This window comes from Morchella sextelata (genome assembly GCF_020137385.1).
Source record: "Morchella sextelata strain SCLS chromosome Unknown scls_5, whole genome shotgun sequence".
Lineage (NCBI taxonomy): Eukaryota > Fungi > Ascomycota > Pezizomycetes > Pezizales > Morchellaceae > Morchella > Morchella sextelata.
This window is the reverse complement of record NW_025408620.1, coordinates 238,368-254,263: the sequence shown is the minus strand read 5'-3', so window position 1 is coordinate 254,263 and position 15,896 is coordinate 238,368. Positions and strand designations below refer to the sequence as shown.

The 15,896-nt window shown below is 42.2% G+C and overlaps 2 protein-coding genes across 2 annotated transcripts; one reads left to right on the top strand and one right to left on the bottom strand.

Annotated features, from left to right (window-relative positions):
• Nucleotides 1-5,838: 5,838 nt before the first annotated feature.
• On the bottom strand, nt 5,839-6,024 carry H6S33_010582 (uncharacterized protein; the record flags this gene model as incomplete). The annotated part of the gene is made up of 1 exon (XM_044842456.1): nt 5,839-6,024. The coding sequence occupies one exon, from the start codon at nt 6,022-6,024 to the stop codon at nt 5,839-5,841; it is 186 nt and encodes a 61-aa protein (XP_044696512.1).
• A 7,327-nt stretch (nt 6,025-13,351) lies between these two features.
• H6S33_010581 (uncharacterized protein) lies at nt 13,352-14,023 on the top strand (the record flags this gene model as incomplete). The annotated part of the gene is made up of 1 exon (XM_044842445.1): nt 13,352-14,023. The coding sequence occupies one exon, from the start codon at nt 13,352-13,354 to the stop codon at nt 14,021-14,023; it is 672 nt and encodes a 223-aa protein (XP_044696511.1).
• Nucleotides 14,024-15,896: the final 1,873 nt, after the last annotated feature.

Here is a 15,896-nt window from a genome sequence, read left to right as displayed (position 1 = left end):
GAGCATGTTAAAATACTTGGTCATTGAACACTAGTCACGGTCAAATTGATAGTTCCCCCCTGATCCATATAGGTTCTCTCTGTGAAAATTAGCCGTGCGCTAGAGCCCAATCAAGACTACTTGTTCACAAGCAAGCAGAAGGCGATATCAGGGCAATCGTATGGTAATAGAATCTTCCTCCATGAACAGAGTAATGTAATGTGAAGCAACCTCTCTCACCAACCAATCATGATGTTCAAAGACATTGCAGTAGGCAGCATGAGTAGCACGAATACTGCTAATACCCGAAAGATATGGCCCAAAGCATCAGAGGAACTCCAAGCCTATCTCAGGATAACCGAATCCTTAGTATCACCACCACTAGTCAACGGGCCCCCGAGTCAGATACAGAAGAATATCTATTCCTTCTTTTAGCCAAAATTCCTCACAAAACAAGGCCGAGAATAAACCAGTAATCACGTAATCCGCTAGTGAGTCAACAGAAAACGTACTCTACTTCAGATCCGAGTTGCTGGATATCGAATATTTTCCAATGTACATATACTTCCTTATATTAGGCGTCTCAGAATCTGACATAAATCAGTCAATATAGGCTGAAGTGAATATTAGTAAAACTGATCTTACGAGCGAGCAAGCGACTCCGTTCAATGTACTGTGCAAATATTATAGGGTGAAACTCCACGATAAGATGAGTTGTGTTCAAGAACCACAAGAAGATTGGGTTCATGTACCGGTCTCTACCAACTTGGAATGTAAAATCAAGTGTCCACCACCCTACCCTACATCACGTTCCTTGAAGTAGCGATTGACATGGAGTTCAAAGATAATGGCGTGGAATGATATATTTACCATCTATTGCCCCTTACTATACTCTATGCAGGTATTTGTAGTGAGACACAATAGAAAGGGAAAGCTGGAAATTGATATGCGTATTCTTAATCAGTTGGTCCCAGGTGATTTCTATCCTCTACACTGCCAATAGGACATATTGTCTAATATCAATGGTATGACTTTCTGTAACGGAGCCATTTCAACTGTCCGGTGTATGAGTACATACAGGGTCCAGTTACATGCTGAGAGTTATTGTTAGAAGCCAGTTGCACAGTGATATGCAAGTACCGGCAGTGTGATTAGCTACCAGCTGTTAGAGTAACTAAATTCTGGGGGTTAGGAAGAGGATCTATTCATGGTAGCAGTGACTGACGAGTCTATGCGTTAGCAGTTACTAGAAGGGTGGCCAGAGTGAAACTCTGAATGCCCAGTGATCTTCTGCATCCTCTCATCATACAGTTCAACCAGTAATAGCAGATACTATGCTTGGGAAGTCCACAATAAGCAGAAGCTCTATAGCAATCATTAAGCTTAAACCTGATTGATAGTTCATTCATGTAGGCCCCAGTTGTTTGGCAACTAAGGCTACAGGTGTTACAATGGCTTTGACTAAGGGTGGTTGCCTTGGGTATCGGAAACACCTGCTGGCACTAAGAGAAAAGTAGGGTAGCGGTGGAATTGTTTCCTCGACCGATGAAAGGCGTCACCGGAACTTATTAAGGAGTTAGGAGCAGAGAATGGAAGTCTTCGGACTATAAGTAGTCAGGCTCATTCTTGCCCTTCAGTCCTGTTCACTCCAGTCTTCATGAAAAAAAACCTAAGTTCTTATCGGTAGCAGAGCCCTTAAAGATTAATGAGTTGTAGTGATAGTATCTTTGAATAATCTGCTATAACGTGGGTCTATGGATGAGGGACTATAGTGCCAAGGAATACAACCGAGGCAAGGAATTAGTATCGAGAGATTCGTGACTATAGACTATGAGGTGGTTCAATCCTGATCCGAGATCCAAGATGAGCCCTATGACGTAGCGTAGAACAAAAGTAATATTCGTAGAATGAATACAGAGGTTGCGTAAAGAAAGAAGGAAGAAGAGAAAACAAGTAAAAGCACAAAACAACGCCCCCTTATATATCCAACCATAGTCCAATAATGACTAATACCTCCGCGTAACAGAAACTAAAAGAACATAACAGAAATCCCCATTACAAATCCTAATCCCACTACACAATACCTTCTCATCTCATACCAATCTATTACCTAGCTGAAATACATAGCTGCCGTTACAGATGCAAACTGATTGTTTATATTGTATGGCTATCTCTATTCTATCCTATTCTATTTTCTCTGAGAAGAGAGCCCCATTACACTTTCATTAGTGCATTAGACATCACTAGAATGCTCTATCAATGGATGATCTATACAGAAGACAGATAGAATTCAGGTATTGTTACCCATAGGGGCTATGAAATGTTCACCATCTCAGCTATGCGATACAAGGGATTAGTGTAGTATCAGTAATTACTCATAGAATGCGTATTTACAGCCCTAACCTGGTATTTCGTCTCTTGGTTTGTCGATGATTTCTGCATATATTCCTCCTGTTTCGAGAACAACATTCAGCACTTAGATGAGGTTTTCAGAATTTTAGCAAATCTAGACATAATGTTGAGATTCAAGAAATGCTTCCTAAAATCTAGATACTTGGAGTTGTTAGGTGTTTGATAGATAGGGTGGGGCTGACCATCACTGAAGTAAAACCAGCTGCTAACCTCAACCTGGCCTTCCCCCCTAAGTTGAACAAACTGGAGTACTTCAAAGGTCTTACAAACTGGAACCGACACTTGATACCTGTAACGGGGGTCCTTTCTAAGAGAAATAGAATCGGATAGAATAGAGACGGCCATGCAAGATAGACAATCAGGTTGCAGATTATTCAAAGATACTATCGCTAGAACTCAATAATCTTTAAGGGCTCTGCTACCGATAAGAACTTGATGTTTTTTTCTAATGAAGACTGGAGAGAACAGGACTGAAGGGCGAGAATGAACCTGAGTACTTATACTCCGAAGGCCTCTATTCTCTGCTCCTAACTCCTTACTAAGTTCCGGTGAAACCTTTCCTCGGTGCCGGAAACAATACCACCGCTACCCCGCTTTTCTCTAAGCGTCAGCAGGTGTTTCCGATACCCAAGGCAACCACCCTTAGTCAAAGCCATTGTAACACCTGCAACCTTGGTTGCCACACAACCGGGGCCTGCATGAATGAGCTGCCGCTCAGATGTAAGCTTAATCATTGCTGTAGAGCTTTCGCTTATTGTAGACTTCCCTAGCATAGTCCCTGCCTCTTCGGCGGTCCTACAATACTCAGAGGATACAGAGGATCACCGGGCAATCAGAGCTTCACTCTGGCCGGTCTTCTAGTCACTGGCGAGACATAGACTCGTCAGTCATTGCTCCCATGACTAGATCCTCTTCCTAGCACCCGGAATGTAGTTACTCTAACAGCTGGTAGCTAACCACACTGCCGGTACTTGCATATCACCATGCAACTGGCTTCTAACAGTAACTCTCAGCATGTAACCGGGCCCTGTGTGTACTCATACACCAGACAGTTGAAATGGCTCCGTTACAATACCTTACTACTCCCAGGGCATAAAACGTTTTACACAGCTAAGAGCACGCATGATCAAACTAGCCTCTACAGATCAAAACCGCAAGATATACACTTCATAGACCCTCATTTCAATCACCGTTGAGATCATAGCTTCCTTCGAGGATGTCCGAGATGTGTTGGGCTCAAGCTCACCACTTTTTCACTTGCTTTCATGGATCGATTAGTTAATACACTGGGTTATGAGGAGTTGGATTAGTCAGAAAGGTTCTATTGGGTTCTATCGGGTTCTGTCGGTCGTTAATGTATGAGTCACTTTGGATTTGTCATCGCTGGGATTTCCTTGGGTATATTAGGAGAGTTCGCCTTCGTTTCTTGTTCCTTTTTCTTTCCTTTCTTTCTTTACGCAACGTCTTCTGTACCTACGCTGTCTATTACTATACAATATTATTTCCCTCTTCTTTACTCAAGAAGATCACCGCTTGCTGCCCTCTTGTTCCGTTGACCCTTACCGACGCTAGAGTCCCTCAGAACACCTATTGCAAGTTCCCACACCGATCTCTACTACCCCCCTCGTACCCTGCGGAATACTTGCTACTCGCCCCCTTGAGACTTGCAAACAAACCAAATCATACACGTATTCCTCGATGCATCACCCGAATACAGTATAGGTATTGGTGTCTACCAGCAATGTGATACAGCCATATCATTATCTCTCAAAACCAACCTCGCATCAATACTGTTTTTCTCAAGGGAATTGATAAAGGCCACGAAAAATTACTAGCCAACTGACAAGAAGATATCCAGCTTAATCTGGGCTGTCAAGAAGATGTGTCCATACCTAGCACAGGTGAAAGCGGTATTCTATACTGACTATGAGGCAAGTATAAGTATTTTTAAAATGAACGGATTTGCAAATAACTCCATAGGCAAATCGAACCTCCTCTAGAATTGGGGCATCTACCTAACCTAATTCAGAGATCACATATCCGTAATAAATAGGAAAGATTCTGAAATGGAAGTACTCTACGCGTTATCAATGCTATGCTACACCCTATCGAAAAGGGAAAAGAACCAGAAGAATAAAGCAGAGACCATAGGCAAACTCCCATACATTAATAGGTTCGAAGTCATTGAAGCATTTATGGGAGAATACAATAGCCGAGGAACTAACACTGCGAAATCCTACTTTGCAACTAAATACGGGTTGCATGTCCACATTAGGAAAGTAGTGCAAGAGAGCTCATTCTATCATGATATTTGTGAGATCCTTGCCAAGTCAACTGATAAGATGTATGTTTATAGGGTCCTACAATCAATATCTCAATATGCGCTCAGTACTATGTCCGGCCATCTTTTCTTCATGAACTCAACGGACGATATACTACGCATAGTACTATCAGTCAAGGAACTGTAAGTACAAGCACTCGCATTAGTGCACGAAAGAAATCAAGGCCTAGCATACACATACGATAATCTTGTCAATCTTTTCTATTGGGATATAACGTGGGTCTATGGACGAGGGACTATAGTGCCAAGGAATACAACCGAGGCGAAGACGTAGTATCAGGAGATTCGGGACTATGAACTATAGATGGTTCAATCCTGATCAGAGATCCAAGATGAGCCCTATGACGTAGCGTAGAACAAAAGTAATATTCGTAGAATGAATACAGAGGTTGCTTAAAGAAAGAAGGAAAGAGAGAAAACAAACAAAAGCACGAAACAACACTCCCTTATATATCCAACCATAGTCCAATGATGACTAATATCTTCGCGTAACAGAAACTAAAAGAATATAACAGAAATCTCCATTACAAATACTAATCCCAATACACAATACCTCCTCGTCTCATACCAATCTATTACCTAGGCCGAAATACATAGTTGCCGTTACATGGGAACATATAGGTCATCATGTCAAAATCTATGTAGCAAGATTCTCTGGATATATGAGGAACAAAACAATGAACCATAAGCCTTATAGTTACCTCCAGCCTGTGATATCATCATCCATACTATTGAATAACCCTTCCCAAGATTTAGTCACTGAATTGCTCTTCTGCGGCAATCGTAATCTAGGAAAACCTGACTGATGAGTAGGAGAACTACACGATTGAATCATGACCATCACGGACAAGTACAGCAAAATGGTCCGCTTTATTGAAGGAAGGAATGATTTGAATGCTATCGAATGGGCCAACAAATTTTACAACAGAGTGGTAATTCTATAGGAATTCCCGAAAACCATAATCAGTAAGAAGTACAGTTGCTTTATAGGACTTTTTAAAAGCAGATATTTATTTGCGCAGGGGACACACTGAATCTCAATAAGCTCAGAGCAGACTGCCAGAAATAGTCAATCGGAAAGAAGGAACCAGTCCCTATAAATCACTTTATGCTTCTATGTTGATGGTCGCCAGCAAGATTGGGTGCATCATCTTCCGACAATCGAACGGATTTAACAACAGCCATTCAAACTCAACAGACCAATCATCCAATAAGATTATGTACAGGTTTGGAGTACGGTTATCCATCGATTTGATATCATCGGAAAAAGCAGCGGATGTAACCAGAAACATTGTACAGGAATTTCAAGTGATTCGAAAGATCCCGGAAGATGCCATAGCTATCGTTCAAAAGTAATGACTAAGCAGCACAATGAAAGGTGATCCGAGCCAGCTTCTCATCAATATACGTTTACATATTTCTTAAGAAAGGATATACGCTCCCGTCCATTAAAAAAAAAAAACTGGCAGCCCAACACATTGGTACATACAAAATATTAGAGATCTTCAGCTAAAGGAGAGCACTCAAGCTCAAGCTACCTCCAAAAAGTAAGATTAGTAAAGTAATATCTAGAGTGCAATTTCGGACCTAAATCCAATCCATATGATTGCCCAGATTCTAACTCCCAGGTATTACTAGTTGGAGGCATCACTGACGATTTGAACGCGGAATAGGAAATTGCCACTGCTCAATAATAAATGCTTCAGCAGATGGAAGAAACTCTATTAACAGGTAAGTTGGAAATGGCAAGATTCAGAACTTTCATGGATCGATTAGTTAATACACTGGGTTACGAGGAGTTGGATTAGTCAGAAAGATTCTATTGAGTTCTATTGGGTTCTATCAGTCGCAAGGGTATGAGTCACTTTAGATTTGTTATTGCTGAGATTTCCTTGCGTATATTAGGATGTTTTCGTCCTCGGTTCTGTTCTCTTTCTCTTCTTTCTTTTGATACGCAATGTCTTCTGTACCTACGCTGTCTATTACTATACAATATTATCTCCTCTTCTTTACTTGAGAAGGCCATCGCGCTGCTGCTTCCCTTGTCCTGTTCAACCCCTACCAAAGTTATAGTCCCCCAGGACCCCTATTGCAGGCTCCCCCACCGACCTCTACTACCTCCATCGTAGCCTACAGAATACTCGCTACTCACCTCCTTCAAAAGAACACGATAAGTGGGTGCACAAATGATACATGGAAACGCAAGAGAAGAAATAGAACGGTACGAGAAAGAAATCGAGCATGGTAGCCATGGATTACAGAATTACGTATAGAGATTACATGCTTTTACTTGATACTATAATGATACAGTATTAACATAACAGGTCGATACGAACATATTTAGTAGCAACTGTTGAGTGAATAAAACAGTGGTTGAACCCTCACTGGTATATATAGCAATATGAAATCCTAGGCATGTCTCTATGATATATCTGGTTATAGGGTGTAGCTGAAACTTGTTACCATTATACAATAAATACTGTAACATAGACACTATTCAATAAGATATTTTGAGCTTCATACTTATACTGTATGAAAGTGTACAAGAGCTACTATCATTCAAAACTGTCAATATTATCCTCAGAAATTTGAAATACCAACATTCCAGAACAATCCCCACTGCTATAACGTGGGTCTATGAACGAGGGGCTATAGTGCCAAGGAATACAACCGAGGTGAGGACGTAGTATCAAGGGATTCGGAACTATAGACTATGGGGTGATTCAATCCTGATCAAGGATCCAAGATGAGCCCTATGACGTAGCGTAGAACAAAAGTAATATTCGTAGAATGAATACAGAGGTTGCTTAAAGAAAGAAGGAAAGAGAGAAAACAAATAAAAGAACGAAGCAACGCCCCCTTATATATCTAACCATAGTCTGATGATGACTAATACCTTCGCGTAACAGAAACTAAAAGAAAATAACAGAAATCCCCATTACAAATCCTAATCCCACTACACAATACTTCCTCGTCTCGTTCCAATTTATTACCTAGCCGAAATACATAGCTGCCATTACAACTGCTACTAATGGTTTCCGAAATACAATGAAGACTTTTCTGTATCCATTAGGTGGCGGTGATAGCTATTGTAAGTATTGATTAACTCCTCTGTACTGGGGCTGGTAATGGAGTCAATAGTTGTTGAAAAATATTGATATCATATCCTTCAATCATTGAACCTTCATGTTCTTTATATCGAGTTTGAAAGAGTTGAGCAAACTTTAAGGGAGTATGTGCTGCATCAGTGGAATATTTCTGATAGCCAATTTGATCATTGTCAGAAAATTACCAGCGCTTTATCAGCACTGCGATATTTTTGATTAAAAATAAATTATTAGCAAGAACACTTTTATTGATAAGCATCTTACAGCAGAGATTATCTGGTATTAATCGTATTTCCAAGCTCAGCTGCATCATTCGTTATCATTCGGTTTACTGAAATTCACGAAGAATTATCAAGTCCTCTTAGAGGAATATAAAGCTATGCAATTACTGTATCAAATAACCTAATCTAATTCAATCTAATCGAATTTGATATAATCTAACACAAAATTATCAGACAAGGCAAAGAGAACATTTCATAAAACCGAACAAGAATTAGAAATATGAAATTATATTAAACATCAAATATAATGAGGACTCGGGGTTGATCATAGTTGCAGGTCTATTGTAATTGGAATTAACAGCAATAAGATGATTTAGAGATTATTCCAAACATGACTAAAAGGTAAGGTTTGAGAGAGGAGTAATAATTATAACAAGTTATTAACAACTATGGTGCACCCGCTATTAAAGGTAACTGAAAAATGATGCAAAGTCGATTGCCTAATGCTTTTCAAAAAAAAAAATCAAAAAAAATCGGGTCATACAGATTGAAGTACAAGTGATCAATTTTAACTTGTATAATCAGATTTTTGATATCTATCCTAGTTGTGAAGCCTTAGAAGCTTGAAATCCTGTATTTTTGTATATAAAAAGTGCCAAGACTAAGCAAAGTTGAACAGTATTATACCCATTTATACATCCAAAAAGTGAATTGTGGCAGTAAGAAAGCAAGAATGCTAGAAATATGCGTTCTGATTTGCCTAAAACTCACCTTACGGCAACAATTTTTACACTTCCAAATCCTTCCATTTCACCTTTAAGCGTATCCAAACCATACCTCTACTACCACTTTAAGCTAGCTCTCTATCTCTTTATATTTTGCTTTTTCCAATTCCTCCTCTACTGCTTTCTCCGTCTTTTCCATCACCATTTCCTCCATAACCACAATCATCTCCATAATCTTTTCTGCGGCCTCAACCACTGTAATGGAGGTCTAACGGGGCGGGGTTCTATAATAAAGATATAGGCAGGCACCGAGGCAAGAATCGACTCGGATACGTTCTAGGACGAGGACAAGGGACAGGGCTGAATACCGATCGAAACAGAGTAGAATTTTACTAACGAACAAAATGAAGACGTTGAGTAAGGAAGAAAGAAAGAAAAGTACAAATAGTAAGAACAAAGTCTCAAATATAAACCCCAAAGAATAACCCAATAACTAATCCTCGTAACCACACCTAAGAAAATATCAAACAAATATAATAACATCACACAACCGATCCCGATCCTTCTCTCTACAACCTAACCCGAAGCGCCTAGCGCTTACTGTATCTTCCGAACACTTTCCTAAGATATCCAACCTCACCGAAGCCCTCCTGATCCTTCACCTAATAATCCGATTCCGTAGCATTCTCATCGGCAGTGCAGGTGGGGGCGGTCGGGCCGTAATAGGGGGTCTCTTCTAAGAGAAATAGAATAGGATAGAATAGAGACGGCCGTGCAAGATAGACAATCAGATTGCACATTATTCAAAGATACTATCGCTAGAACTCAATCTTTAAGAGCTCTGCTACCGATAAGAACTTGGATTTTTTTTTTATTAAGATTGAAGAGAACAGGACTGAAGGGCAAGAATGAGCCTGACTACTTATAGTCTGAAGACTTCTATTCTCTGATCCTAACTCCTTACTAAGTGCCGGTTACGCCTTTCATATGTCTGGGAAACAATACCAGCGCTACTCTACTTTTCTCTAAACGCTAGTAGGTATTTCTGATACTCAAGGCAACCACCCTTAGTCAAAGCCATTGTAACACCTGCAGTCTTGGTTATCACACAACTAATGCCTGGATAAATGACCTACCAATCAGGCATCAGCTTAATTATTGCTGTAGAGCTTCTGCTTATTGTAGACTTCCTAGGCATAGTCCCTGCTACTATTGAGAGACCGATATTCTCAGAGAATACAGAGAATTACCGAGCATTCATATCTTTACTCTGGCCGGTCTTCTAAATATCGGTGAGGTATAGAGTCATCAGCCATTTCTCTCATGAATAGATTCTCTTCCTAGCGATCAGAATGTAGTTACACTAACAGCTAGTAGCTAACCACACTGCCGGTACTTGCATATCCCTGTGCAACTGACTTCGAACAATAAGTTTCAGCATTTAACTATGCCCTGTATATACTCACACACCAGACAGTTGAAATAGGTCCGTTATACTTGTACGAGGAAGAGGATAAAGGTTTGTACGAAAGCGAAGGTAATAGTTTGTACTGGAGTGAAGATAGTGGTCTGCAGAAGGGTGGAGATGGTAACGGGAACCAACAGTATTACAACAAAAGCCGGGTAATCAACCAGAGGGATGAAAATAGTAGCAAGAACTATGATTACAAGGACAGTATCGATGATGATAGAAGCAGTCATTATATTCAGTAAAGGTAATATGGCTTGAAAATAAAGTAAGTATTGTAGCGAAGGAAATCCTACAAATAAAAACACGAAGTAGAAAACAATATTTTGAATATGGAACAAAGGAAAGGTGTACAAAGAGGGGTAATAGATCCTTATAAGTAATAGGAAACAATACATGATCACTAATAATAAGGGAAACTCCAGAAACCCATACTGAGAAATTCTTTCTTTGCGAATAGTCTAGCCTGGTATGCTATACTAGGCTAAGCCATTGTTCAATAGTATCGGTAGTCGCGTGAGGTTCGTAACAATTGACTCTTGAAAGATTTCACTATTTGGTGGAGCTGGCACTGGCTTCAATAACATAACGAAGGATGCAGTTGCTATTGATAAAATAGTTTTTTGACTTGAATTCAAAATAAACTGCTGCAGCTTGCATAGCTTCTCGATTATGCTTACTGTGGTTTTTATGATTCCAGGTAATTGTATTGTTCATTTAGCATTTTGTAGAACTGGGATTTAAATGGATACCGGTGGTGCTGAACCAACGATTATTTATTTGAGAGGTAGGGGACTTGTGATGGATGATAATGTATATAAAAGTATGGTGTCGTAAAAAAAATGTTTTTCTATTTTGATACGTATTTGTTATTTGCTCGCGTAGGGTAACTTCTTATTCTTTTGTTGATGTTGTAAGGAGGCTGGTGGAGTTTTTACCGACAGGAGTTGATTGATCTTTGTCATATGTGACTTGTTGTTGGTACCAATTCCTATGTGAAATATACATTATAATTTATTTATGAGTATCAAAATATTTCCATTAAGTTCTATGATGCAGGTTTATTTTATAATAGGTGCTATATCAGTCATAGGTGACCAGGATGTCATCTATCTGACAAGCTGCATATAGGCGTACCCGGTGGAGACAACATTAATAATCGTATTACTACAACACCCTACTAAGGATACCCTTGATACAAGCATAGCATGTACCCTTTGAAGCAGATAAAACTTAGGAATTTTACATTTTTGCTCTATTTCTCTACAGTATAATGGCTACAAGTCCCAATAGTTGATTCGATTTCTATATATTTAGCCATACTGCTATCTCAGCACATTTATAGGCTATGACCGACTTTATAGCTCCTTGCTCTATTCTTCGGTACCAATATATCATGATCGATAGGGGAGTAGAGAGGTTCTGCAATGAGGAATTGTTATATCGGCTGGGGTTGTAAGATTGGTATGGCTCGTTACCCCCCATTAGGCCTCTGTTCCTCAAAAAGGGCTGTAGATCAAACTTCAGTCGAGCTTTTCTTGAGTTCAGTAAGTTACCAAAGGAAACTTATTTCACTTGTTTCGATTAACGGCCCTTTTGGAAAAGATCACTCCGGCCCCAAAGAGCCCGTTCTGCACCCACTGCACGCCCCCATCATCAATTCAATCCAATTAATAGCTGAAATGAATACTTTGCTTCCGATACAGAACCTCGCCAGCACGGGCGATAGCGAGGAACGTTCCTAGTGACTAGGTGAAAAAGGATCTTTTTTTGTGAATCTGGGCGGTGCGGTCCTTAATATCACCCCGTGGAGCTTTCCCCAATGAATATTATAAATTTCTCTTCTAACATGGTCTGGATAACTTAAAAACTCCCAAACTAGCTGGCTCTTTGGCATACCTTGAGGTATTAGATACATGTACGCATTTCAAGATCAATATCAGAATAGCAGCTTCGATTGCATTTGTTATCTCAAATGCGGCTAAAAGGAATCATAACCTCATTCATATCATACACAACTCTAGATCTATCTGAGTGGGGGCTCTAATCCGGCGTAACCCCGTGATTTAGAGGATGGACGGTGTTCGAGTGATCTTCTGTGAGTGAAATTAAAGAAGTGAATTCGTGTTGTGAGTCCTGTGCAGCACTTGGGGAACTGAAGGGCTTAGTTATATAGATCGACTTAGGCGGGTACCTTGTTTCGGGTTCTTGCCTCATTCATGGAAACGTAAAGTTGATAATATGGAGCAGCGAGTCGACAGTTAGTAACTATTCCTAACTAACTCGCACCCTTTGCTACGTTGTCCATATGTTAATACAGCAAGAGGAAGAGCTAATGCAGCGGAAGCTTGCTATAAAAACATGGTATGCTTTGGTAATGACGATTTTGACCAGAATCTATGGGTCAAAATAAAAAGCTAAATCCCATAACCTCATGGCACCTGCCAAGGATAGATCGAGCGCCCCACCCCCCCCCCCCCCCCCAAAAAAAAAGCCCGAGCGGCCAGCTCAGCCAGAACCCAACGCACGTGCTACGCAAGCAAAATACGGCTCCTGTCGTCTATTAAAGATTCTTATCATTTCCTTCATTAGGATAGATCCATACAGTGGAAGTCTATAACTATTGGATACGTCAAGAACCTAAGCCCAACCTGTTAGAAGCCGATGTGGAGTGTACTACTCTTAAGAAATTCCAACATCTTTGGATCCGAGTGACCGGCCGTGGAGACGAATTAATCCGGTGCGGCGTTCATACTGCGGCATTTCGTCTTATGCATTACTCATAGATTAAAAAGTCAGAGAGGCTTTCCTTGGTGCTCCTATCGCTTCTTTCCCGTCTCAGCCAATTTTCCGTGAGTGATGAATAAGTAGCTGTGTGTGAATGGGATGTCCAGGTATGTAAACTACACATGCTGTGTATATCCAATACCACCAGCTCCAATCCGGCACACACACTTCCAAACGGTAACCGGCTTCATGACGTAGAACCGAATATTCCCCATAAAATACCGTCGCTACCCGTTGAGCAATAAGAATGAAGAAAAGATGATATCCCACTGCCAGCTTTGCAGCTCATAGCAGACAAAGCGCAACTGAGCATGAATGAGATACATGCCCACCACCCGCTGGAAATGATCACAAAGAGCGATCCTTCTAACTGGCCAGCCGTCATAGCCGACAGCAGCACAAGCAACCAGCCCCCAGCCCCCGAAGCAGCGCATCCCTTAGGACCCCAGCTCCCGCTCTTCCGCCCCGAATATCCCGTCACGCCCGCCGTGCCCGCACGCCCCCGCCAGCCCGGCAAGCAAGCCAGCCCCCGCACGCGCGCCGCCATCGTCTCAAAACACCATCACGGCCAAACCTTCGCGCGCATCGGGCGCGACCTACACCCCAGCGCCAGCGCCCGCCCCCGGACAGACCGCGAGACCGCACAAAACCCCAAAGACCAAGGGCTAGAACCAAGTCGGGAGAATATGGCGAGGCCGGAGATCCTGCAGTCGCGGGCGAAGAAGGGGAAGCCCCGGGGGCTGACGGAGGAGGAGAAGGACCGGTTGGTGGCGGTGTCGAGGACGAGTTGTGAGGCGAAGATGATGTCGTTGGCGGATTTGAGGACGGAGGCGGGGTTGGAGGGTGTGCCGTTAAGGATGTGTTTTAAGGCGCTGAAGGAGAGGGGTATTGGGCCGGTTGCGCCAAGGTATGAGGGGAGCGAAGGGACAGCTGTGGAGGAGGGGGGTGTGAAGGTTGAGGTGAAGGAAGACCCTGAGGAATGATAGCTGCGTGATATATGACCAATGTTCCTGTGCTCATAAATGATTATTGAACATATTTGAGAGGTAGAGATGTGGCAACAGCCTCAAGCAGTCCACCAGAGGACAAGATTGAGTTTTTGGCCTAAACCAGTAGATTGCACATTTTATCTCAGTATACAGCAAGGCCTCCGGTCCGATTAAATAGAAAAAGACGGAGTGATACACCGCGCACTCCCTTCCACTTGAGCTCGTTTTCGGCCTGTTGAGAGGCAGTCACAGCCCATCACTCGAAGCCTTCTGCCAAGCCATTTGCTGTCGGGCCCCGCAGTAATTTGTAGACATACTCTTTCACAACGGCCGGCTAGCCACCGAGAAGAATAGTCTCAAACAAAGAAGCGCAGATAAAGCGCGATCTCCGGGCGACCTGTTCCTCTGGGTTTGTCAAACACGCGACCCCCGCCCAATTGCCTATCCTGCGGCCATCCTCTCAGGGTCTCAACCCAACCTCCAAGCCAACAGAAAGAATACACAAAGATGCCCTGAGGTGACGAATAGCGAAGGAGACAAAATGAGACGGGCATACTTGGTAGGCCATTATATTAATCCAATCTTGATCGTAACCCTGTGATGAGGAGTGAGGCCTTTGGTATTAGCTGATGGAATGGGTTGTAGGCGGCGATATGAAGTGAAATATGCGAGGTTGATGGATATGATGAAGAAGAAGCATGAGTGTTCACCGCTCGGCCGTTCCTCCAAACGTTGTCTGCCGCCGTTCTTATTATTCCGTTGGTAAATGCATGTACCTTCGCTAGCTCACCTAAGAGGGTTAGTCGCCTATATCAGCCTTGGCGCTCCTTGGCGTTAAGCCAAGAATCATTTCAGGCCAATAACACACATGGGCGAGTGCGTGGTCTAATGGCTAACACTCGCCCCCCGGAACACCGTGTGGTTGTGCCTGGCCTTTGAACGTCTATAGAAGGTCCATGGTTCAATCCAGGGGTGGGGGTAGTAGATATGGGTCCGGCCATACCTGCAGTACCTTTTGTTCTTTTTGTGTATAAAAGAAGAAAATAGATATGAGGAGTCGCCAGAAATTTTTCTCGCCCTACCCTTCGGATTAATGGCCCGCTCGGTTCTCCCAGTTTAAAGTATCGATATCTTAGTACTCTCGTGACTTTTATCTACATACATACGTATCCTTAGGCGGTCAGTTCAAATCAAAATCGTGACCGAACCAGATATGGTAGCTATGCTTTGATAAACGCAGTTCCTGCCTATTCTGTCCTCGAGCTTCCTCTCACACAATAGAAAGCTCCACCTGTTCCATTAGAGATAGGGAGAGAATGAATAGTAATTGCGTTCAACTGAGCACATTCAGCCATTTCTAGTTCGGTCACGATTTCGATTTAGACTGACAACCTAAGGGATACTACAACTGTAGACTAATGGCGAGGAATAGGTAGTGTGACAACCTGTCCACAATTATGTCGTACAAAGCTGGAAGCTCTAGCTTTGTAGTCCTATTAATATCATCATCGTCTCTTCTCTCATCCAATAGTTTGGTCTCTACCCGTTTAGTGCATGAGGCCGTTTGGGTTTTGTTTCCCAGTTTGTTACTTCGGTTTGTGAGAGCTTCCGCCTGTTGCTGTTTAATCTGCTTTTGAGGGGTAGGGCCGTTTCATCACAGTTTATCACTCGGCGTGTTCTATTATGAATCAAGTCACCGGATCCGCGGAGGAACGATCACATCGCTTCCGAGCCTTGGCGCTGTCGTCAACCTCGCGGGGAGTCACAGCTCCACCCCACAGAGAGCAACCACTCACACCACTCATAGATATCGAGATCTCGATAACAACCCCCACCGTTCGTCAATCTCTGAAACCAGTTACGCGTA